Raw genomic sequence first — 26,571 nt, forward strand, 5'->3', positions numbered from 1 at the left:
TCTTGGTGCATGGAAGTCTGAATACGTCTATGTGTTTTAGTCATTTAAAATCTATTTTATTTTGCCTACATAACTCATAAAATCGCACGTGACTGTGAACAAAGTGGGAGAAATGCATCTGAAAATAATTCTTCATTTGTCTACCGTAGGGATCTCTCCAGGGTAGACTATGGATTACTTTACTTTTAAAAGAAAAAAAATAGGAAAAGAAAAGAAACTTTCAGCCTCAGTTATTTTTCCCACTTAGCATGAAGTTGCCAAGTTGAACACTAACAGCTGTGTTTAGCTGTGTGTAGTGAGAAAACACGAATCAGTATTTTCTCATACAGCTTTAACGACTTAGTTTGGTTAGTTAATATCTTTACTCTTTTCTTGTCTTCTCCATCTTAATTTAAACATATCTAAAAGGCTTAAACAATTGTTTTTCTTATTTTCTTTATTTTTCCTACAGTCGAATGAACAGGCATGGGGTTTGTTTTATTCTCAACCAATCACAGAACAGTGTTTCCCCAGGAGAATCACTGGCTTACGGGGGGGAAAAGGGACACACAAAACAAAACAAGTTCGTCATGTGCAGCTCGAATTGACCACATCCCTTTTCAGACCAGATTGAGTAAGAACGACCGAGAGTAACCACCTACTTAAGGAATATATAAGGAACCAGAGACAATGTTTTAGCTGGCGTACTAGGAAAAAAAGAGTTCCGTGTGACTGCTTCCAAGGAACGTAAACATTCTCCAACAGTAAGTAAAGCTTAGCATTATATTTTGTGCTCTGCCAAGTAAAACAAATATTATTTTTGTGCTCTGCTAAGATCAATCTATTTTTCAGATGTTTCTAGGTACGTAAATATTTTAAAGTGATTTTAAGAGCTAATTCTTAAATTCTTTCCCCAACCAGATTTCATTTTATAGATACAGCAGTAGAACCTCTAGCTTGCTTCCATTCTAGCCGAGAGAAAATTGCACAAAGTTTTATTATGTAAATTTAGAAAAGAATAAACTTAAAGACTATAAAAACTGAAAAAGTTTTAAAATTTATTTATTTGAAAAATTTCTGGGCAAAATTATTCTTTCATTCAGTTTCTTTTATTCTTTTCTTTAAAAGAAGTTTATTTTGTACTTGGATCTCAGAGTTATAGAATGGCATCTATAACAACAAAATTGAGGGAAGTCTTATTCTCCTTGTGTCAGAATCAAGTAATTTTGAGTCTGGATTTTCACCCTAAAGTATATTCCTTTTGATAAAAGTTATTCAGTTAAAATGTATTTTATTTCAATCTGAAGGTAAGCATTCCAAACATATTTAATTGGGATTTCGTATAATGAATGTAACTTATCATTCAGGTGGGTTTAAGAAATCAGAATTTTGTTGTTGATTTGTTTAGTTATGGAATTTTTTTTTTTTTTACGAAAATGCTAGGAACAAAGACAAGTATTAATGGAATGAAACTAACTGAATTATTTTATTCACATCATCAAATCTGTTTTATAATTCTCTATGTTCTGCACCATAATGATACATTTTTTTCCAGTTAGAATGTTCAGTTTTATTGGAAGAGTGTGACATCCCACCCTCACCCACTCCTCCAAACACCTTAAAGCGAATGTGTTTGAAGTAGAAAAATTCATCACAAATCGTTGCAACAATATTTTACAGCATTTCATGACAGTTATTGAGTGTAGTAGTTATCTGAATCAGAAGTACAGTCACGAAACTTTCTTCGATGATCTTTACGTTTTTGGCTCATGTATTGTTTGTTCACCCAATGAGCAGGTGATGAGTACGAAGGAGATAAGTGTGTATCGGCAAACCTGCGCCCTTCTGCACAAGAATCTGCTCAAGAAATGGAGAGGGAAAAGGGAGAGCTTCTTGGTATGTGTAGACATTTCACCCTTTCCTCAGAACTCTGCTTTCCGTGACCAATTATTTCAAAGATTGCATTATACTTAGCAGACTAGATTCATTACTTTTAAGGTTGCTATTTCTAGCTATATTTTTTAAGTGAGAAACTCATAAAGGTCTGTGACCAATGCCGTAGAATTATGAAGACTAAAATTAGAACATTTTTAAAAAGATAAAGTAAAAATTTAATTGTATGATGATTGTAACAAAGATGAAATGATCACGTATCCTACATTGGGAGCCAAGACATAATACAGATTGGTAAGTATAAACTGAGAAATCTTAATTTTATTGTTTTATATCAAAACCTTTTGATTTTCTACATAAAGATTCAAGGATTACAAAAGAACACTATTGTTGGTCTGTGCACAGCAGATTGTTTAAGTAGTGGTGAACGGTGCAAGTTCTGGTGGCTTAATGCATGGCAAGCGTCCAGTTTTCACTGTTTTCGGTATCGTCAGTTGTAGAAGAGAAGCAGGCTGAGTGGGAACAAGGCTATTTCTGTTTATCCAGGCACCTAGGCTCCTTCATCTAGAGACTCTGCTGTCTCCGCAGACCATGGTAACCTCTGCTAAAGTACCATAGGACAAAGAAAAAGTATTGAGAGAGAGTATAGTAGACTGGGTAGGGATCTACCAACCAGGCCTAACTGTGACATGTACTATGTCAGCTCACTTTCCATAAATGCTCAAACACCTGTTTCCTCTTGCACTTGTATGTTAAGAGTATGTTCTACTTAAAACCTGCAGTTTTCAAATTAATTCATACTATATTAACTTAGTGTGGTCACTTTAAATAAGTGAACAGGAGGTGTCAGTATCTAGAAGTAAATCCCAAAGACAAGGACATAAGTGATTTGTCCAGATCAGTTCTTGCATTGGTAAGCTGAAATGGCTGTTAATGTAAAAACTCAACTGTATTTTCTCTTTCTACATTGTTTTGAGAGTGCTTTGTGGTTACTGGTTCATTTCCCCCCTATATGGCAGTCAGTGCAGAGAAAGGTGTTCTTGGGCATTAAAGAATTCTCAATTGCTGGAAAAAAGTGTGTTCTGGCATTATATCAAGAAGGAGGAAATTATTGCTATTGGTTATTCACTAGAGAGTATCTGCCACTCAATTTCTACTTATTCCGTTTAGTTTCTAATAAAAAATATGACAACTAGCAAGAAACATTGTGATTTCCCACTTTGTGCCTTATGTCTAAAATTGATTTTCCAGGCAATCACAATTTTAAAAGTTAACTATCCCATTGTTTCCAGATGACCACTGAAATCATTCATGATTTAATAGAAAGCTTTAGATCAGAGAGTGATACATGTGGCCACTAACTCAGAATTTGTCTTTAGTTAATATTTTTCTCAGAAGAGTGTACAGCAATGAGAAATTATATTATATGGAAAAATTTAACTTGTCTTCAAAGTTCTTTGGTATTGACCAACTTGAGGAGAAATATACCTAGCTTTATCATTTTTTCTCTTAAATTTTTTTATAGGAATGGAGCATCCCAATTATTATAGGACTGTATATGGCTCTGTTTTCATATTTCAAAGAAAATATGCAGCTCCCTGAAGTCCCACCTCAAGATCTTGGAAGTTTAGATGAATTTAATGGATCTTCTATCATGGTTCTTTATACACCAATCTCTAACATAACCCAACAGATAATGAATAAAACAACCTTTTCTCCCTCTATGAAAGGTAAATAAGCCAGTGGGAAGAAAGACTTAGCCTTATTGGTCTTATCGATTCATAATTTTTAATAAGATGTGTACATGTTGGTTTGAAGCTATAGTAAAACATCATTCTAATAAGTTCAAGCATCAGGATAGCATATAATCTTCTTAGGTTTCTGATTTTCTTTTACAACAATATCTTAAACTTCTTTCAGCTTGATAGGGCCTATCAAAACATGAGTCTATGTTTAGAGGCCTCCATAAGTTGAAGCTTTAAAAAATGCAAATTGAAAATTAGCATCTTGAGAAATGTAGTTATTGAGGTATGTATATATTTTTAGCATGGATATCCAATTATTGAGATTTGTAGCTCATTAAAAATATAAGTAATTAGGTCATGGCTACTTAATAAATTCATAAGTGTGAGCATTAATGATGTGTAATCTGAAGGTGATATTCATTCTTATGTACAGTGTAGAATGCAAAACCTTTGAAGGTTTTGAGTTTAAAGAGGGCCCATTTGTAACCAAGACTAAGAAAACACATATTTTATTTGTGAGAAACCTAGGTGTAGTCTGGCTATTTATTTTTTAATATTGGATTTCTAACTAATGGCATTTCTGGTTATTTAGAGTCCGTTATTTTGTTTCTGTCAGTTGGTTTTGCTTCAGGAGGAATTCTGGGATCCTCAGGGTATAGTAACAACATCAGTAGGTTGTTCTTACCCTCAACAAACAGCAAGGTGGCCTTTGTCCCCCATGTGCCACCTGGCTTATTAAAACCTGTAATTTGCATGCACAACTGGATTCTGTGATTTTTAAACAGTAAACTAGTATTTTCTAGGTTGTCTTTTAGTTTGTTTAGTTTAAGTGGAAATGTCTATAAAAACATGGCTCAGTCTAATATCGCATTTTGTTTTTGTGAAATATTGTACAACCCAGTATATGTTTTCACCTTATCCCTCACAGGAACGAGAATCATTGGGTTGCCAAGTAAGAAAAACTTGGATGCTATGCTTATGAAGAATATTCCCCATGCTCTTGGAATCATATTTAATGACACCTTCTCTTACAAGTTAGAAGTATTTCTAACATATGGATATCCATTTTTGAAAGAAGATATATTAGGTGACTTTTCATTTAAAATATTCTTGTGACAGTCTTTGTGTTTTCAACAAGAGGAACAGGTAGGGTTGGGCAACAGGTACTTTCAGATTCATAGGAGAAAACAGACTAACATTTGATTGTTACTGTTATATGAATTGTAGAGGTTTATTTCATAGCAGTGCAGAATAATTCAGCATACATCTGTTGAGCTCACAGTTCTAAGGAATGATCAGATTTCAATGCTGGATGCAGCAGCCATTGATTAGGAGAGACAAGCATTGAATATCTAGTGGCAAGGGCAAGTACTTTTGGTAATTGGATCCAGGACTCTTGATTGTTGGATTAGAGAAGTAACTTTTAAAATAAGACCAAAGGAAGAGCAAGTGTGAGGAGCTGAAGATACTAAGTTTCATTAGGGTAAAAGCATATGAGAACATCTTATAACAGCTAGAAGAAGAGCATGAAAAGCCAATGGGATGTGCGAGGAGAATGATTTTGCAGTTGCATAAGGGCTAGGTCCTGTGTAGCATCTTGTAAACCTAGGCCATTGGATAGTCATGGAAGTACTTTAGTCAGGGAAGCATGTGGAGAGTTGTTCAAATGAAGAGAGCGCTCCTGATTCAGCCCAGAGGATTCGAGTTGCAAGAAGTTCAGGGAGAAGGCAATGAAACCCGATGGCCGCTTAGATGACAGTGGAGACACTGAAAAGGAGGTAGGCTTGTGGGTTAAAAGACACTTGACATAAAACTGGCGTAATCTCTGGAATCAGTTCTTTACTACTAGTCAATATGGAGCACGGGCTGCGTATTCGTCACTGAGTTCCTGAAGAGCACAGCGAATAGAAACCATGGAGCTTGTTTGTAGGAATCCTTTAGCCGGGTGGTGCTGGCACACGCCTTTAATCCCAGTACTTGGGAGACAGAGACAGGTGGATCTCTGTGAGTTCAAGGCCAGCCTGGTCTACAGAGCAAGTTCCAGGACAGGCTCCAAAGCTACAGAGAAACCCTGTCTCAAAAAAACCAAAAAATTAAAAAAAAAATCATTCTTTTTCAGGGATAGGAGGTTAAAAAAGGATATACAAATAAGACGATAAACACAGTAGAGCTGCTTTAGATATTTATGGTGGCTCAGAGACCCCTCTAGGATGAAATCACTTTCTAAATAGATTAGGACCAAGGGAGAAGTGGCCTTTGTAAGTAAAATTTTCATAGATATGTGGATCTTGTCACTTGTAGCAGCAAAAGGGTTATCTAGAGACACTCAAGTACAGAGTGAAAAATGTATTCTTACGCTCCAGCACAGGAGAGGCCACAGGAAATTGTTGGGAAGAAAATTCCTGAGACTTCAGAGTATAGGTAGTGCACCTCGTTTTCTGTTTCTCCCCCCAGACAGGACTGTGGTCCTTTGTCTTAGTCATTACATGTCTGTGCAGTAGCTTGTCACAAGATTTCAAACTCTGTATCCCGTTGGCACCTCCACTTCCTACCTGGAGATCTGCATTTTACTATGTTGAGTCTAGGTTATTTGGGATAAGTTTCTTCTCATGTACACACATCCTACTATAGGGAAGTTCCAAGCTATTAGACACAGAAGTGTGTGTGTGTGTGTGTGTGTGTGTAGCTTTAATAGCGAAACCCTAAAATCTTGTTTGTCTTGTCTCAGGAAGCTGGTGATTGCTCTCTCGCTAGTCCCATGGTGTGTGAGCAAGAAGCTGCTTTTTTTCCCAAACTATATACCCTTCATCTTACCATATTTGCCTCTTCTCAGAACTACCTTGTTGGTTTGTTCGCTTGCTTGGTTTGAGACAGGATCATACCATATATATAGCCTATGCTGGCCTAGAAATCCACTATTATTCTGCTTCAGCCTCCTGGTTGCTAGGATTACAGGTTTGCACCTCTCTATGAGGTTAGAATTCTGACTAGTGGAGTTTGAATCGCTTTCTCTTAAGTTTTTGTTCCTTATTCCCAATCTGCGTTTATCCCATTATGATGGTTCTACTTTTCCTTGTGCTTACAGCTCATTGCTGGGATCTGTATGGTGATGTTTCATGTTCATTGTCTAGATACTGGAAGAGAGGATTTGTGCCTTTACAAGCCGCCATCAATGCCGCTATCATAGAAGTGAGTGCTTCATTGAAAAGTTCTAGTGGCTACAGTAATTCATTTCAGAAGCATCAAAATTTTGAATGAAAGATGAATGTCACAGTTCCTCTGGCCTGCAATAACTCACCCCGCAAAGCTGGGTAATTCATGAAGAGCATTCTTATTTTTCACAGTTCTCAAGTGTGGCCTGTGTATGATTAGGCCTCGAAAAGCTTATTTCTCCGCTGTCACCGTCTAGGAGGTCTCACCTGGCAGAAGGGATGAAAGGTCAAAGAGAAGAAGAGCACTGTGTTCTCACTCGGCAGGAGAGCAAAAGGACAAATTGCACATTAGAAACACTTGCCAACCCTTTGATGAGTCACGCATCCGTCCATGAGGGTGGGGCCCCATGGCTTACTTACTTCCCCAAAGATTCTACCTCTCATCTGACAGCGAGGATGAAATTTCCAAATGCAGTGTAGAGGGGCACAGTCAAACGAGCAAGTATGAAAACTCAGACTTTTAGACAAGGAAGGGACCGCTTGGTTTAATACTTCCAGTTTCATCTCAAAGTGATGCTCTGTGCTATTAGACCACAGCATAAAGCTCGGAAAACGACATGATGTGGTCTCCAACACTTGCCCCAGTTTTGTGGATTGATGCCCTTTAATTTCTGTTTGCTTCTGTCTCTCTCTAGATCACAACAAATCATTCTGTGATGGAGAAGTTGATGTCCGTTAACGCCATAAGCATGAAGACATTGCCTTTCATTACTAAAGATACTTTTCAATATGAATTTTTTATTTTATTCTGCTTGCTTTATTTCTCCTCATTTGTATATTTTATATCACGCAATATTACCAATGAGAGAAAAAAGTCTAAGGAACTGATGAAAATGATGGGTCTACAAGACTCGGCATTCTGGTGAGTCATAAAGAAATCATAGAACGGTGGAAGTGTTATTTTTGCTTTATAATTTCATGGTTTAAATTTGATATGTGGGGCTACTTGTTCTTTTGCTCTGACTACTAGATTTAGTCTTTGTTAAATCTTCCATGGAAGATAATAACTGTAAGTCATTGGGCATGCTCTTAATTCTGGCTTTCTTCCTATGCAGCCTCTAAGATAGGGACACTATTGTTGAGTTTGTAAATGAGGATAAGTGAGTTATCTAGTGTCCGGTAGATGACAAATGTCTGAGCCAGGCCTCAGTAGTGCACAATGACAGCTCTGCCTGATTAATCCTAGTTATGAGGTGACATCTCCACACTTCCTTATGTGAAGACAGCAGTCTTGTAAAGGGTCTGTTTTGCTCATGGGCTTGGCTAGCCAGGGATGTTTTGAAGTAAGTAAATGCTGTAATAAGTGGAGTATTATGAGCAGGACATGACATAGACTGGTGTTTAGAAATGACTTAATAACAGCATTTGAGCTACATATTAAAGTTCATTCCTTACCTCACCCCACAAACACTTTAAAGCCATTTTGAAATATATGTATATGTTTGTATGTATACAGGGATGTATCTCTTTATGTATTTGTGACATAATAAAGGTGACCACTTCCATAGAAATAAAGACCTAGGAAAACAGTGGATGAGTTTAAACAGATAGAAATACAAATAAAATAACGTCTCAACTCCGCTGAAACATAGCAGAGTTTGGTATCAGCGACAAAATATATATTATCAGGTCAAAAGAAAAATTATGTGCTCAGAGGAAACATGATGTGTTTTGCTATTGATTCTTAGAGGTTAATTCTCTATATAATTCGCAAATCAAGAAAGCACTTAATTGGGCATGGCCACGCAGGTGTATAATCTCACACTGGGTAGGTGGATGCTGGAAAGATGTAGAGTTTCTGGCTTACCTGTAATGTCTAGAGAGGCACTGAGGTCCTTCTTGATAAACCAAACCTAATGAAAACTCAAAGAAACACCACTTAAAGCATACAGAAACGAATAAAATCCTCCACAAAATAAAACAGAAACTATGGCTGTGGAATGGTAAAAGTAAATGGATTGGATGAATAATTATTGATTGAACAATCTAGTAATGTGTTCCCTGAAGTAAAATTATTGTCTAGAAATCTTTCTTTCCGTGTTGAATATATTTACAAACAAAGATAATCTTAGTTCTAATGTATATGGATTAGGACATAGACAAGGAGGAAACCAGGTCTTTAAAACGTGAGGAAATTTTGTATGGCAACATTGGCAATAATAAAGGAGTGAGTGTATATCCTGTCATGCGAATCTGTTAGGAGGGAGGAGAGGAGATAGTAGACTTCTATAGAAGGGCTCTCCTTTCAGTCCAAGGCAAGTCCTGGGGTGGAATGCCTAGGGTCGTCTCATATTAGGGAGATGCCAGTCAGGCTGACGTCAGACCAAAGAGAGACTAAATATTCTGATGTCAATTCATTTTTCAGGATGATTCTAAGTATGCATATCAGTTAAAATCTGGAGAGATGAACTGATATGTATATCCTTAGAATTAAGAAAGAAAATGCTTTGGAAGTGTCTTTTCCAAGTATCACACATCTGTTGGAAATAAATATGACTTCAACTAATGCCATAAATATGAAATGTAATAATTGTTTTTAAAAGTATGCTTGTATTGCTTTACAAGTAAGAAGGTTTATATAAGTTCATTGCCTCTCTAGCTACACCCATATACCCCTTTCCAATAATTATTTTAATGATTTATTTCATAATTCTTCTATACTGTTGTTTTTCAATCATACTCACAGTAGTCCCGTGCTGTACTTAAGAAGGAAATTCAGGGAAACAACCTAAATGCCCCTCTACCAAAGAATGGATAAGGAAAATGTGCTACATTTACACAATGGAGTACTACACAGCAGGAAAAAAATGACAACTTGAATTTTGCAGGAAAATGGATGGAGCTAGAAAACATTATTTTGAGTGAGGTAACCCAGACCCAGAAAGACAAGTATCACATGTACTCACTCATAAGTGGTTTTTAAACATAAATCAAAGAAAACCATCCCACAAATCAAGATCCCAGAGAACTTAGACAACAATGAGGACACTAAGAGACATACATAGATCTAATCTACATGGGAAATAGAGAAAGACAAGATCTCCTGAGTAAATTGATAGCATGGGGACCTTGCGGGAGGTTTGAAGGGGAGAGGAGAGGCAGGGAGGGGAGCAGAGAAAAATGTCGAGCTCAATAAAACTAAATTTAAAAAGAAGTAAATTCACAGAATATGTTACACTTTTCAAAAATGCTGATGTTTCTAAAATAGACCAATTCATTATAATGATATGAGGTTAAAAACTAAATAAACAGTAAATCCAGCTAATATATTTTACTTGGGTGTATTGTTGTAAAGCATGCATATTTTGCTACACTCTGTAGGAGATGAATTCTTATTAATCTTTCAGTTTTAAACAAGGAAAAGAACTCTGGGCAGAATAATGGCTGCAATTACATTTGTGTCTTGTTAATTCCTTATTTTGTGACTTTTCACATAGCCATCAATAAGGTATCACAGCCTTATTATTTGTAAATGAGGAGCATGGACTTATGCATTCTTATGGTCTAGTCATCTCTAGTAGTGGATGATGTTCTTTAGCAAATACTTAGTAAAAAATGTGAACACCAACACATCCAGAGCAAAATAATGTAAAAGTGTACAGGTGGGCCATAACTTGCATCCATTTAAGTAAAGGAAGAATAGGAAGTATGTGATGTCATCAGCCGAGTTGTTTATTTTTAGTTTTCTTTAATGGGTGGTAGTGTTGCCTGCAGAGATGCTCAAGCTCCTGATGCCTGTAGAGGCATTTGATTGACATTTGACTGACCATCAGCTGTTATATCTCCTTCCAGTTTTCGAGGTAGGGTTATTTGGTGATATCTAATAAAACTGATGACATAAACTTTAATTTAGTAATTTCACTTTAGAGATATTCTCCTACATCTTACATAAGAACGAATGTAATAAAATTCTTGGCACCATTATAACAAAGAGAAATAGGAAACATTTATCTAAGGTCAGAAGAACAGTTGAATATATTAATACAATGAAATAAATAAACTCTATATGTAATAGATAATGTTGATTGATAAAGGCAAGTTACATATATCTACACAGCATAAACCATACAGTATATACAATGATCATAGTATTTGTGCAATAGTTGCATATGGAAGCCTGTCCTTCAGCTACCAGCAAGGCCATATTTTGGTTTATAGCCACTTAATTGGTTGTGACATTCTTTCCCATTGGTTGGTGCCATAATAATATTTGGCACCTCCCATTACTGTGTGGTAAAGGCAATCAGAATGTATCAGATTCATAAGCAGGATGTTTGCCAAAAGATTACCTTAGGGGGAAAAGATGGAGAATTATAATGAAGAAGAGCATACATAATTAACTTGAGCTATATTATCAGTATCATAGTTATTAAACTAGGATACACATACAAGAGTAACAGAGTTGTTTTTTAGATGCCATTGTAGATGTAAAAAATATTTATTTAAAAAGCTAAATAATTTAAATGCCTTTTGTCTTTGTTTAGGCTGTCCTGGGGCTTAATCTATGTTGGCTTCATCTTCATTATTTCCATATTCATTGCAGTTATCATAACATCTGCCCAAATTATAGTGATGACTGGTTTCCCTGTCATATTTACACTCTTTTTCTTATATGGATTATCTTTGGTAAGTGTATACATTTATTATCACCTTTTACATATTAGATCATAGCTGTGCATAGCAAACTTTAATTTCCTAGGAGGATAGGAAGGCACTTTTTCATATCTGGTGCAATGTGGTGTGTGTGTGTGTGTGTGTGTGTGTGTGTGTGTGTGTGTGTGCCTGAGCACAGGGATACACATGTGTTTGCTTGAGAAAATTTCAATAGATATTAGAAAATAATGTAAACCCAAGTAAATTGGATGTCTTTTTTTCTAAGAAGTTTCGTACATCCATAATGAGATGGTGCATCAAAAATGTTAGTTTCATAAAATCTTTTATTTGAGGTATTTCAGGATTTAAACCGTGAATCTTATAATTGCCTTTAATGAGTAAAAAAAATGATCTTGCTAGGCAGCTAGTCCTACTGTTCAAGCTTCCTTTTTATTTTTCATGGTGACCAACATTGGTCTCATGGAGGCAAATTTTCAACTTTATGTTGCATCTTCAGTAGATGCAAGTGAATATAATACATTAATACCCAGAGTTAACGTAAGAAAAATGGAGGGGAAGAGTAGAAAGAGGGAAGGCTGGTGTACAGCTAGCTAGTCTGTGGACTGACTTGACAATGATCATTAGAGTAGCTCTCTCTCATGGGGGAGAGGGGAAAGGCCTCTGGGAAGCCTCAAGCTTCATTGAGGTGCTACTTCCATCCCCTTGTGTATCTCTAATATGAATTAGACACAAGCAAGGGACATTTTCTTCCTCCTATTTTTTCTTTTATCAAAATAGATTCTTTTCTCTAGAATAGATCCTGATTATAGTTTCCCTTCCCTTTACTTCTCCCAGTACCCACCACCACCCCACCCCTCCAGATCCACTCCCTCTCTGTCTCTCATTAGGAAATAACTGGCTTCTAAGATAACAACTAGACATGATAAATTAAAATATAATAAGACAAAACAAAAAATATATCAAATTTGAACATGGCAACCCAACAGGAGGAAAAGACTCCCAAGAGCAGGCACATGAGTCAGAGACACACTTATTCTTACACCCAGGACTCCCATAAAATACTCATCTAAAGGCTATCATGTATGTGCAGAGGACCTGACACAAACCCATGTAGGCCCTCAACTTGCTGCTTCAGTCTCTGAACTCATGTGCACTTTGCTTAGTTTATTTAGACGGCCTTGTTCTCTTGGTGTCTTTCATCCCCTCCGACTCTTACATTTTTTCAGCCTCCTCTTCCAGGGAATCCCCTAAGCTCTGAGGGGAAGGACTTAATGGAGACCTCTCATTTAGACTTTCTGTGAGTAATGTCTGGCTGTGAGTCTCTGCACCCACTCCCATCGGCTGCAGGAGGAAGCTTCTCTGATCGTTACTGGATAAGGCACTGATCTATGAGTATAGCAGAGTATCATTAGGAGTCCTTTTATTGAATAATTTTTAGATCAATAATGATTTGTTTTGCACTAGGTCCTTGGTCTACCTGGGCTCTGGTTCTTGGTTACCGAAGCAGTGTTGGAAATGGGTTCTGTCTCGTGGAGTGGGCCTTAAGTCAAATCAGATGTAGGTTGGCTGCTCCCACAAGTTCTTTGCCACCGTTTCCCTAGCATATTTTGCAGGCAGGACAGATTGTAGTTCAAAGGTTTGTAGCTGGGTTGGTGTCCATGTTTTTTTTTTTGGTAGCCTGCAGAGTACCTTCCCACACCAAAGTGACTAGAACATAGGGTTGAAAGCTCCATGTAGGAAGCAGCTTGATTTCTCTATTTTCAGTGAGTTGTGTGGGTGTTGTTTTCAGCAATGGAGCCCTGCTGTCAGTTTGCAGAATGCAACCCTTTGTCCGAGCCCCAGCTGGTTATTTGGGGATTTCCATGGGACCCCCTTTAGCCAACAACTCAGTCCCACCACTGGGAGCCTCACCAGGTTACAAGAGATGGCCAGCTGAGGCTCATATCCCCCGTTACTAGGAAACATCACTAGAATCACCTTCATATAATTGCAGGAAGTTTCAACTGTACTAGGTTTCCCATCCCTCAAATGCCCTTCATTTCCAGGCATCTGTCTATAGCCTCTGCCTCCACCCTCCCTCATACTCTAGTTCCCGTCCACACTTGCCTCCAGTCTGCACATAAAATCTGCTCTATTTCCCCCTCCTAGGGAGATCCATGCATACCCCCACACCTCTTTGGGTCTATGGTTTGTAGCCTGGTTATCATTTACTTAATGGCTAATAACCACTTATAAACGAATACATATAGTACTTATCTTTTTGGGTCTGCATTACCTCACTAGGATGCTTTTTTTTTCTAGTTTCATCCATTTGTTTGAAAGTTTCCCGATCTCATTTTTTTTTTTTTTTAGCAGCTGAGTAAACACACATGTTTTTTTATCTATACTTCTGTTAAGGAACATTTCTGACGTTATTTCCAATTTCTGACTATTAAGAATAAAGCTGCAGTGAACATAACTGAGCAATTGTCCTCGTGGTAGGATGGAGCTTCCCTTGGGTAATGCCCAAGAGTGGTTGGGATAGCTAGGTCTTGAGGTAGCTCAAATCCCAATTTTTGGAGGAACTACTGTATTGAGTTCCATAGTGACTGTATAAGTTTGCAGACCCACTAGCAATGATGGAGTGTTCCCCTTGGTCTGTATCCTTACCAGCATAAGCTGTCACGTGTGCTGTTGATCTTAGCCTTTCTGACAAGGGGGATTGGATCTCTGGAGCAGCAGATAAGGAGTGGGTTCATCTTCAGCCTACTTGTTGTCCTAGTAGGAGCAGCCCTTGGGTTAGCAGGGGGTGCCTGTTGGAGCTGGGATCCCTGACACAGTAACAAGGAGTGGGAGAAGTTGAGAAAAGGGAGATCTGTGGGGTGGACAGGAGATACGAGTTGGTGTGTGTGTGCGTGGGCGGCAGCCGCAGTTGCCAAGGGTGTTCTGCAGAGCTGGGGATGAGACAGGAGTATTGGATTTAGGGGAACACTGAGAAAGAAGAGCTCATTTTTTTAACTCTTAAAATACTCAAGGATTTAAAGAAAGTGCCACATATGATTTGAATAGTGCTTATTATAATTATTAACACATATTATTAAGCAAATTAGTGGGATTTGCGGTAACGTTTCCATAGAGGCAGATGTCCTCTGCTGTTTGATTTATTCCTGACATTTTCCACATGGCAGCCTTCCCAGCCCCTTGAGGTTTCCTTTATTTTCTCACCTTTTCACCTGCCCATCTCCCTCCCCATCCTTCTCTAGAGAGCACTTTCTGTATTTTCTCATCTTCTACGATGCTATCTGCAGAAGTCATGTAGATGGATAATATTCCTCAGTACACTAATTTAGCTTTGCTTAATTCCCCAACATTGGGTTTCTGCCCGACTCTTGGATTCAACTTTCCCTATCTCTTCTGTAGAGAGAAATGCCTAACAAATGGGTAGGACACGTAAGGATTTTATTTTTTAAGAGACTATCTGAGGGCAGAGCACAGTTGGTATAGCTTCACACTCCTCTCCTTTTCCCTTTGATAATACCTTGTATGAGCCATGAGCATGGCTTTGCAGCTGGTCCGCAAAGGCTTTGTGACTCACGACTGCTAATGTCTTTTCTCTTCCAGATAGCTGTAGCCTTCCTGACGGCTGTTTTGTTTCAGAAAGCTGTCCTCACCAATCTGATTGTATTTCTCTTTACCCTCCTTTGGGGGTGTGTGGGGTTCACTGTACTTAACAAACAACTCCCCACTTCTCTGGAATGGATTCTGAGCATTTGTAGCCCTTTTGCCTTCACTTCTGGGATGGCTAAGGTAAAAACAAAGGTTATCGCTGTTGCTTTGAGAGGAATTAACACACGATGCCCCTTTCTAGTCCACTCTGCCCCCAACCAAGAGCTTCTACAAGAGTAACTTCCCTGCTAAATTTTCCACATCATAAAAAAATTGCCATTAAATAAAAATTGAAATAAAAACTGCTAGTTTATTAAAACTTCTGTGTAGACCTGCTTTAATACATTTTGTTGTGTAAATCATGAATTAATTATGAAAATATTTAAATATGTAAGTACATAGTACAACAGAATCTATAAAGTCCATCAGTGTACTTAGAAATTTTAAAGGGCTAGCGCCGTGTGTTCATTGTGACACCCCTCTGAACATACCATCATACAACAGGCATGCATTTCATGAAAATTACTTCCTTGCTGTTTACCACCAGCCATGTTTGAGTTTTGAAATTTAATTATTTGTTCAATCCATATTTAAATTTATGTAAGCGACACTACACAAAATCTATTTTTAAAAAGTAATGTTATTTACTCAGTATTATGTTATTAGGTGTCACGCATAGTCTTGTATTTAACTACAGTATAGTGCTATATACCATCTTATTGTTTACCTATATTATTTTATTTTTGCTAATAGAGTAGAATGCCAGGGTTTGATTTTGGTAAAGCTATTACAATTATTCTTTAATCTGTTTCTGTATAGGTAGGAGTCATATATTGGGACGAGTGTATACAAACTTTAAAACTCATGATTGTTACTAAATACTTTTTAAAAATGTTACTTTATTTGACTTAACAAAAATGATGCTAGATGATTCCAGTTTTTCTCAGTCTTCACCCACACTTGTTATTGTTAATTTTTAGCCATTCTAATGAATATGTGATTTATTATTGTGCTCATTCATTTGTTTTTGTTCTTTTAATAAAATTGGATGCTTTTGATAAAATTAGATGCTTTTCATGTAATATCTTTTTGTGTTTCACTTTTGCAAATTATCTATTTAGGTATTTTCTTTGCATTTCCATGGACGTCTTTGTATTTCCTTATTACTTATAACAATTTCCTACATATGCTATATACCAGACTTTTTCCCCAAGTTATTGCTGGCTTTTCTCCTTTCTTTGTGGTTCCTTTGATGAACAGAGATTTAAGAAAAAAGTTTATTTTTGTTTTGTATGGATGTGTGCAGGGCACACAGGCCCAGAAGAGGGCGTCAGACCACCTGCAGGTGGAGTTGCAGATGGTTGTGAGCCCCTAGACTTACTGTGCAGTTATGGAGCTCTCGCCCAGCACTGACTAGAAATGGAAGCAAAGGAAACTTTCAGCATTTTGCTACTGTATATTGTGTTTCATATAAAACATCTCATTATCTCTCCCCCGCTCATTCTGGTCCATGCAGAATTATATTGCTTTATTTCAAATGTGGACTCACCCTTGTAGCTTTGTTTACTTGTATAGTGCTTATTATTTACTCTGCCTTCATTAAAATATTTCTTTAAAAAGTTAACTTGCAAACTGATAATTATTGGTGCCATGTTATTTATGAGTTTAGGAATTTATTTTAACTTTTGTTTGAATCTTAGATTATTTTCCTGGAGTATGACTTGAATGGTGTAGTATTTCCTGACCCTTCAGGAGAATCATATGCAATACTAGTGACATTTTCCATACTGGCTTTTGATGGGCTTTTCTATTTGGTTCTGGCATTGTATTTTGACAAAATCTTGCTCTGTAAGTATTAACGGAATTTCTCTGACTTTTCAGTTATTGATTACATTGAAAAGCTTTTCTTAAGATAATATTAAAATATCTTTAGAGGTAAGAATAAGTGTCTAATCTCATCTGATTAATTTAGTGATAGAGTAGATAATATTTATGCAAAATTATTCTAATGGTAAAATAATAACACAATTATATAATTAAATTTTAAATACAATTATATATTAATTAAGTTTTGTTGCTTTTTAAATTATCCTTCAAAGTATTTTGAAAGAGTGCTAGTAAGAATTTGTATCAGAACAACCTGAAAGTGCAAAAACAGACCATGAGAGGAGGAGCAGGTAGACTGTTCATAAGGTGAGGTCAGCGTGTCTGGGTGGACAAGAGAGAGCACTAGAGGAGTTGTGTCCGAGGGCAGTGGGCGATATGCAAGTAAGGAAATAAAAAATTACAAAGCGCTTCAGAAGAAAATTGCAAAACAGTAATTAGTTCTTACTTTGGTTTGGTTATTAATGGGCCATTAATAAGTATTTGTTGGCCATCATTCTCAGCATTTTCATGTTTTGTTTATACTTGCATATATATAAATTATATATATATAATTGTGCATTTACTTCCATTTATCTTGCCAATAATCATAGAGTTCACAAAGTTCCTTCACATTCATTTCTGCACATGACTATATTTGCATTTTTAATTTATAATAGTCCCCCTGCTTTGATAATAGCTAGTGTTGTTGTACATATTTATGAGTATTGATTTGTATGCCCGTGGTTCATTTTTTTCTGGCTTATTTATGAAGATTCTTAATGGCAAATTATATTTAATATCTTCTGTATTGATAACAATTTATAATATTGTTGTGTATTTGTCTTGGAAAAATAATTTCTGCATGTGTTGTTTTTCATTCGTGTGCCTAAATATGGATTTGCAGATTTCAGTACCATGTTCAATTATGTTGGCATGGTCAACTTATTTAAGTTTATAAACATACCTGCAATTTTTATGTGCCCTATTAATAACTGTGTTTCCAAAAGTATTTTATTTCACCTCTCCTTATAGATATCTTTGAGTTTACATTTAAAAAAATTATTTGATTTATATTGTTGAAAGTTCTCTTATATTAATTTTGCAATGTTCCTTTAGATTTTCATTGTTTATCAGTTTTCTTTTGAAGAATAGGAAGTTTGAAGGAAAAAATTTGCATGATGTTTGAAATTTCAAAGCATGTCATCTTTTCTGAGCAAGGCTTCTCTGTTCTTTATGCTGATCTGATATTGTTCTTGGCTAATCAGATAGGGAAGAACGCCGCCACTCTCCACTGTTTTTCTTGAATTTGTCATCTTGTTTCCGACAAAAGACCGGTAGTCACCAGGTCATGGAGAGAGGCATAGACCCCCATCTCCCTTCCGATGATTATTTTGAACCTGTGGCTCCTGAATACCAAGGAAAAGAAGCCATCAGGTAAACGCATTGGTAGCTGTGCTAATGAGTAGAAGGCGAAAGAACTGTCAATCAACCTATGGGGGGGGTGTGGTAAACACTGAAGGGGAAGGCCTTGTCTTTATCAACATCATTTTGAACCATTCACACCCCACTGCAATCACCAGTTTCTCTTATGTGCTTCTTGAAAGGGGAATTCCCTTGGATTACCTCCATATGATCTTACCTTGTCTTATCTTGTCTGACTTCCTGCTTCTATCTTTTAGATTCGTATTAAAACTTTTGTTCTTTTGCTTTTATTTTTTGAGACAGGATCTCCCTATAGCTCAGGTTGGCCACACACTCGTTTAATAATCAAAGATGACCTTGAACTTCTGTTTCTCTTTCTTCCACGTCCCATGTGCTGGGAATTTCAGGCATATGCCTACATGCCTGAGTGAATGTCCTTTAAGGCAGAGAAACTGGATGTATAAAAGGCAGGGAAAGAAAATGTTATGTGGTAAAAGGGCATCAGTTTGAACATTTCCAGAAAAACAAAAGAATGTCTGCCCCCAAATCAAATGATTCTTTCAGTTCTGAAAGATCTGGAAAAGATCAGATATTTTCTTTGTTAAAATGAATATTAAAGGTTGAATGAAAAAAGCAATAGAAAGGAAAGGAAAGGACAGGATTGCTCCTAGGTTTGGTGGGGAAGCACATTTATTGTCAATACGTGGAAAGAGCATAGCCAGAGGCAGGCACATCTGGCGGAGTCCAGAGTGGACTTGACCAGACTGAGCTGGGCCATCTGGAGAGAAGAGAGAGGAGAAGAGAAAGGGAAACCAGGTGCAGCAGCCAGGTAGCCTAAGGTCCAAAAGGGCAGGTAAACAAGAAGTCTGGATTATTTAGGAAATAGCCTCTGGGGGAAGGGCAGTCCAACCCCTGCACTGGAGAGTTCAGGGTAAAGGGCAGGGTATGCAAGCCACACCCTGTAACTGGCAGGGACTAAGGGATGCTGGGAGAACCTGAGCCAGATCCAGCTTTGACATGTTAAATAAGCACCTCAGTATGTCCTGGGTTTGAAACTCGACGAAGGCCAGCTTTAAAGGACATGTAAGGCCAATGGACATCATACAATACAAAGGAGGTCTTAAATAAAATTTCTGATGAGACGTAATCTCTTTTAACTTTTATTTATTGCTACTTAGTAATCATATTGCTGTATTTGTTGTATAAATGTAATGTGAGACTAAAGCCAAATGACAGAGACAAAATGAGTCTGATACCAAGTCTAGAGAATCTCATTTATATTCTATTTCAGATGAAACAACTAATTGAAAATAATTATTTGTGTTTATGAGCAGTCAAGTTATATCACATGTTATTTGCTATAAAGTATTTTTTACATCCACCATTATGTCTGTCTGTGCTATTTTTACCTGTGCACATTGGCTAATATAAAGTGCCTCTTTATTATTTCAGAATAAGAAATATTAAAAAAGAATATAAAGGGAAGTCTGGAAAAGTGGAGGCTTTGAAAGGTAAAAAATATTCATTCTTTACTCAACTTAAGTATTAACACTAAAACCCAGGAAGCTTTCAGAATGAAAATGTAAATATACTAATAAAACAAGAAAAAGAAGTAAGAACACAAGTGGCCTAACTCTGCCATCTGAACATTAACAATCATTAAGACTTTATTGTAAAATCCTTCCAGATATTTCATGAATTTATTAGTTTACAAGAATATAATCATACTATGAAAAATATAGCATTATTTTGCTTTTTACAATGGCTTTCAAACACATTTTTGTATTTGTAGTATCAGGGAAGAAGGCTAGAATCTGATAAAATTTTTAGATAGTCATAGAATTTGCAGAGTTCAATTAATGATGTGTTAGTCAACTGTAATATTATTCAAAACAAGATTAATGAAACCTTTGACAGTGAGTTAAACTAACAAATCAGTATCTTATGACAGTTTTTAATTTTTATGATTAAGCATATCATAATATTAAATATTCTAACATGTATAGTTTTATGTAAGAAACATTGAGCAAGCATCACATAGCAGCTATGTTTTGGAGGTTCAGTTGCTTTTATTAAATAATTCTTTTTAGACTGAGTATGGTAGTACATTTATTTTCTTTCTTCCTTTCTTTTATCAAAAATAGATTTCTTTTCTTATATAATACATCCTGAATATAGTTTTCCTTCTCTCTACTCCTCCCAGTTCCTCTCCATTTTCCTTCCCATCTGAATCTACTCCCTTTTCATCTCTCATTAGAAAAAAAAAACAGGCTTCTAAGAGATGACAACAAAATGTAGCAAGATAAAATATAGTTAGATAAAACAAAAGTCATCACATTGAAGTTGTGGCCGTCCTGGACCACCTTTGAGAACTTGGTTTTACAATCTCCGTGGCAATAATAATTAATATGCATTGTGTGAGTAACAGAGTGAGCGCAGCTGCCACACCAGTGCCTGACATTTACCTTATTTCTAAGCCTTCACTATCCTAAAATACTGACATGAATATTTGCTCAATCTCTGTTAAGATCACTGTCTCCTGAAGATTGGTTTATATGACCAGAATCACTGAAAAGATCCATATTTTAAAGATTCCTGATTCATACTTTAAATCACTTACCTCCAAAGTTATAAAACCCATGCTTATAATCTATACATATTTAAAACAGCGATAGTAATAAACAATCTATTAAGCGCTTAGGTATATTATGAATTATGTTAAGAGCTTTATGTGAAAAATCTTATATTTAATTTTATAAAAGTCAAATTATTTCTCTAACACTTTGCTGATGAGGAAACTGAGTTTTATATTTTAATTATTACTGTGACTAGGATCAGTTCCAGGGCAGCCAACGCTACGTTTCTCTTGCTCTTGAAAATGCTATGTATCATTGTTTCATTGTATTTAACTTATCTCTTAGCTAGCTAATTAATTAGTGTGTGTGCACATGTGTGTGATGCATTTATGGAGGAGGGCACACGGACCACGGTATTAATGTGGAGGTGAGAGGAGTCACATTTTTAAAGTAATTCATCTTTTAAAAATTATTAATTTGAAAGATAATTTATTAACTTTTATTTTGTAAATGTTTTGGTCCATTCCAGACTTCTGCTAGTCTGAATTCTAAGCTAATACCATATTACATATATTTTACTGATGTCAATGTGTCAGTAGCATTATTTCAGTTACCATAGTTCTTCAGTGTGTTATATAAAGTTTTGATAAATTCATCATGAAATTCAGTTGTTTTGTTCTGTGTGCAGGACTAGCCCTAATACTCTGTTATTGATAATGTTAATATCTTTTACTGAAAACAGGATTGTTCTTTGATATATATGAAAGTCAAATCACAGCAATTCTGGGCCACAGTGGAGCAGGAAAATCTTCATTACTAAATATCCTCAATGGATTATATGTTCCAACATCAGGTAAGCAAAAAGCAATACCTCAAAGACAAGATATTTGATAAGAGAATAGGGGTAGATATATGCCTGTCATTTTAAATTCTATGGCTTGATGAATATAATCTTTATCAAAAGCTGTTTTCTAGAACTATATGATTTTGAATGTGCTACTCACTTCCCAGATTTCATGGGAAACACTAGTATCACTGTGTGTTATCTCTGAGAAGATGTATCGCATAGCATGTACTTATGCTAAGAATAGTAATTGTTCACAGAGTTGTAATCTTATATATGCATGAGCTTATGACACAATTTTGTGGAATGAGATCTCCAAATATAAATGAAATATGTTACCTTGTTAACATTAAATTATTTTAACGTCTACTTTCCAGGGTTAGTCACGGTCTACAATAAAAATCTCTCTGAAATGCAAGACTTGAAGGAAGTCAGAAAGATAACTGGTGTTTGTCCTCAGCATAATGTTCAATTCGGTGCACTCACCGTGAAGGAAAACCTCACCCTCTTTGCTAAAATAAAAGGGATTCTTCCCCAGCGTGTAAAACAAGAGGTAGACTGTGTGCTTGCATTACCTGAGTTCCCAGCCATCCATTGTGTTCACTCCCAACCACAGAATTCTCTCAGTCGCTTATCTACCTTTGTATGAATGGGATGAAGCAAAAAAAAAAAAAATCCTATAAAATTGACTTCTTTAGCGGATGGTTAAATTTGTAAAATTTGGGTCATCTTGTTTTGAGCTTTGTGTATTTCTCACATAGGTACAACAAATTATACTGGAACTGGACATGCAAAGTATTCAGGATAACCTTGCTGAACATTTAAGTGAAGGACAGAAAAGAAAGCTCACCTTTGGGATTGCCACTTTAGGAGACCCTCGAGTACGTAAGATTATGCATGGGGAGAAAGGAGCTTTCAATAAGCCAGAGCTGTGCTCTTCTATTACTAGTGCTGGCAGAGCTTTAAATGTAGCGTGTCAGGCCAGAACCTGCTGGGCTTGCCTATGCAATGAAACGCCACCATTTTATTTACTTCTTGTGTTTTACTTATTTTTCCATGTTATTGTGTGGAAACAGTTAACTTGGGGGAGTCTTACTTTGAATATCTTTACCCTCTGTAGATTTTGCTCTTAGATGAACCTACGGTCGGACTCGATCCCTTCTCAAGGCAGCGAGTGTGGAGTTTCCTGAAGGAACGCAGAGCGAATCGTGTGATCCTTTTCAGCACTCAGTTCATGGACGAGGCAGACATCCTGGCTGGTAATGGATCCTTGTATTTCAGCGTCATGTTGAAAACTTTGGGAAATTTATATGCCCCATTTATTCCTAGGGCAAGAACCCTGTTCTCATTACTGCAACTCCAGAGCAGTCTAGAGGATACCAGAATCCAGTCCTGTCCCGGAGTTCCTCCCTGGCTGTCCATTTGTTGGGTGGTAGCCAGGAATGGAAACCCGTGGTGACATTTTTCAGATCATTTGTCTGTTTCCTTAAACTCCCAAATCTTTAATATATGCTTAAGTGAAAACTAACTGCCTGTCCCTTATCATCCAGATAAAGGCTGTACTCACCTGGAACCTGGAGTGGTCACTATTTTTCTGTTTAGAACGTGCTGGAGGAAAGTTAAAAGGATTAGCGCTGGGAGATCCAATCGCATCATTTTAAAGATGTTTCAGAATTTCAAATGTCCAGAAGGAATGGTTATTTCTCATAGAGCATTTCTTTGGCATTCTGAGCTTTCATTTCTCCGCTTTCTTTGCTCGAAAGAAAAGAAATGACTGCTAATATTCTTTCACATTTGTTTCCGTTTATTCAGACAGAAAAGCGATCGTGTCCAATGGGAATCTAAAATGCATAGGTTCTTCTGTGTTTCTCAAGAGAAAATGGGGTCTTGGATATCACTTAAGGTAAAGAATCTTGGAGAAAAGACTAAATGGATATTTTTAAGGACTATTTTATTATTTTCGTTGTGTCTGTGCGCCACGTGTGGCAGTGCTTGAGAAGGCCAGGGGAAGACTCTGGGTTGCCTTGAGCTGGCGTTGTAGGCAGCTGTGAGCCAGCAGACTTAGGTGCTAGAAATGGAATCTGGTCCTCTGGAAATCTCAAGTTCTACTGACCAATGAGACATCTCTCTCCAGCCCAACATATGTGTTCTAATAGTGGTTTCTGAGAGAGAACAGGTCTCAAGCTTTATCCTGACAAAAGGATTGAGAACTGGTTAGCAAATAATTTGTCTAATTTCTTGGCTTCTTGTAATCTGTGTTAATGTTAACGCTAGTAAAATTATAAAGCAGAGCCTTATGTTCACGATGGGAATACTTAATCACTTTCCAGTTTGCTGTTCTGTGGAGCATGATTAATAAAAACCCAGAGACAGATATCGGGGTTCAACCTGAAGGTCAGGAAAGCAAAACAGCTAGTCATTGGCTCTTACCTCTGCCTCAGTTCAAAATGGCGATCCTGCCTCCAGGAATCTCAGAATGAGACTGTGTGTGAGAGCTGTCTCCTCCTATTTTATATTCCTCTCTGGGGCTGGACAAAAGATACGCACCGCTACCGCCTGGTTTCTATGGCAAACTAGTGTGGCTCCTGGGATTAAAGGTGTGTGTCACCACTGCCTGGTCTGTAAGGCTGACCAGTGGGGCTGTTTTACTCTCTGATCTTCAGGCAAGCTTTATTTATTAAAATACAAATGAAATATCACTATAGTTCTGTGCAGTCTAAACTGACCTTCTTATTCTCCATTTTCCTCATTGGATACACATAATACTGCAGTATTTTCATTCTTTCTTAGGAATCCAAGGCAATGTTCTCAGAAGCCAGGATGAATAGGGAGTGAATAAGGTTCCAAAGAATTCTGACAGCCGCATCTAAAACGAAACTGAGTGTAGGCTAAAAGAATTCTAAGAGACAAAATCCCCATAGAAAAGCGAAGCAGGGATGTCTTGATAATACACTGATAGTCCACTGCCTGGCGCACTGATTACTTTCCCTGTGAAATCTTTTCTGTAACACCACCCCGCTGTCTGCTCGTCTGTATACCATGTTCGTAACGTTAACTACAATGAGAATGATTGGAAGGCACCTTGCTCGCCCTGTACCACCAACCCTACTCTGAGCATGCGCGTGTGCATTTGCAGTTGTTCTGAGTCTGTGCCTAGTCTGTGTTTAAATGGCGAGATTTTCAAGTTGGCGGATCATTGTGATTATTACTCATTTCGCTTATTTCATAAAGCTAAGAAAAGAAACAGTCAAAGAACCTTCTGTGTGGCAACAGTCCGAAAAATGTAACTGTTTGTCATTTTTTTGTAACTATTAGTTTGTTTATGGATGGAACATGTGATTCAGAGCAGATAACATCCATCATCAATCATCACATCCCTGATGCTAAATTAAAAGCAAAAACCCATGAAAAACTTGAGTACGTCTTGCCGCTGGAGAGGACAAGCAAGTTTCCAGGTAACATATATGACTAAGATGGGATAAAATTAGAGAAAAACTTTGAGTTTTGTTACAATTTTTGTATTTAATGGATTGAAGTTTTGTCTTAGTCTTTACTATTCAACAAAATTAAAGATGAAGATTTGAGTGCATTGTATTTGCTTGGTAATTGATCCATGAAAGTACCAGCAGGGAGGAGAGAGACATTTAAGAAGGAAGAGAAAAAAACTAGGAAAACTTGCATCACAGAGCGGGTTACTATGGTAGGCAATTCAAGTGTAGCACCACCAGGGGAAAATGAGAGTTGGTGTTCTCATCATGACACCAACACTGGACAGGTGTGGAGGAACGACTTCCCTGTTTCTCCCATCTGTCATGAGTTAAGGATATATCAAGGAGTATTAACTAATTGACCCTTTGGGCTTGCTCTGAAAATTAACTTGGCATACAGCTTAGGTCAGAAAAAACATCACATTCGGGTAGATGTTTTTAGTAAATGGATTTACTGCTGAATTCAGTGGAGCTGAGGGTGTGACACCAAGGTCTCTGCACAAGTATTTTCATTTTTATTTTATTTTATGTGTATTTATTTTGTAAGAAAAAACATAGCTTACTTATTTAGCATAACCTTTCAGCCGGCTGGGTAGCAGCAACAAGCTATGTGTTTTTGGTACGCAACCCTAAAAAACACATACTATTTAAAGTAAACCATGTCAGATACTGTAATCTTGACTCTCTCTCTCTCTCTCTCTCTCTCTCTCTGTGTGTGTGTGTGTGTGTGTGTGTATGATATGGGTGCTAAAATATTTTGTTTTATAAATAAAGCGATATTTTAATTTCTTTGTATTTAACTAGCTTTATTTAGGCATTTAGTTTATTAAGTAAAAATCTTTATAGGTCTTATTTAAATAAACCTTATTATTTAGCCTTACAAGGTAAACACTTAGGAATTCAGATCTTAGTCCTATTTGCAAATTTACCTAGTCTCTTTGTTCCCGAAGGATCATGGAAGTGGTATTCCATACTATGTTGTTCTTTCATTGGACTAAGATCACCTGAGGTACAACTGACCCACCTTCTTGGTCAGAGAAGGATGAGAGGCAGTTATATGCTGGTATCACTTAGCCAGAGACTCCGATGTTGATGTCCCAGGCATAGCAGGCACTTTACACCAATCCTGGCTTCTGCTAGTCTAGTGGTGTGTCTGTGTCCGTTCCAGGACATGGAACTCCAGGTCCCCTGAATGCTATGCACATATGCTACAAAACACACTCTTTGCTATGGTTTTCTTACCTATTTTCTCTTTCTAAAGATATTGGTCAGTCACTCAACCCATGC

The 26,571-nt window shown here is 37.0% G+C and overlaps 1 protein-coding gene across 2 annotated transcripts in view; it reads left to right on the forward strand.

Annotated features, from left to right (window-relative positions):
* Window positions 1-537: 537 nt before the first annotated feature.
* Window positions 538-26,571, forward strand: part of Abca6 (ATP binding cassette subfamily A member 6) — a 55,959-nt gene continuing 29,925 nt past the window's right edge. For both annotated transcript variants that reach the window (XM_038328217.1, XM_038328218.1), the window contains exons 1-17: window positions 538-743; window positions 1,777-1,875; window positions 3,398-3,602; window positions 4,546-4,704; window positions 6,703-6,806; window positions 7,465-7,691; window positions 11,314-11,455; window positions 15,044-15,229; window positions 16,789-16,936; window positions 18,220-18,388; window positions 19,829-19,887; window positions 21,695-21,805; window positions 22,174-22,349; window positions 22,558-22,677; window positions 22,917-23,055; window positions 23,609-23,699; window positions 25,112-25,251. In XM_038328217.1, coding sequence (XP_038184145.1) covers window positions 1,780-1,875; window positions 3,398-3,602; window positions 4,546-4,704; window positions 6,703-6,806; window positions 7,465-7,691; window positions 11,314-11,455; window positions 15,044-15,229; window positions 16,789-16,936; window positions 18,220-18,388; window positions 19,829-19,887; window positions 21,695-21,805; window positions 22,174-22,349; window positions 22,558-22,677; window positions 22,917-23,055; window positions 23,609-23,699; window positions 25,112-25,251 — 2,272 coding nt within the window. In that variant the 5' untranslated portion in view covers window positions 538-743; window positions 1,777-1,779. The remainder of the gene's footprint in view (window positions 744-1,776; window positions 1,876-3,397; window positions 3,603-4,545; window positions 4,705-6,702; window positions 6,807-7,464; window positions 7,692-11,313; window positions 11,456-15,043; window positions 15,230-16,788; window positions 16,937-18,219; window positions 18,389-19,828; window positions 19,888-21,694; window positions 21,806-22,173; window positions 22,350-22,557; window positions 22,678-22,916; window positions 23,056-23,608; window positions 23,700-25,111; window positions 25,252-26,571) is intronic.

Source organism: Arvicola amphibius, chromosome 4 (genome assembly GCF_903992535.2).
Source record: "Arvicola amphibius chromosome 4, mArvAmp1.2, whole genome shotgun sequence".
Taxonomy (NCBI): Eukaryota; Metazoa; Chordata; class Mammalia; order Rodentia; family Cricetidae; genus Arvicola; species Arvicola amphibius.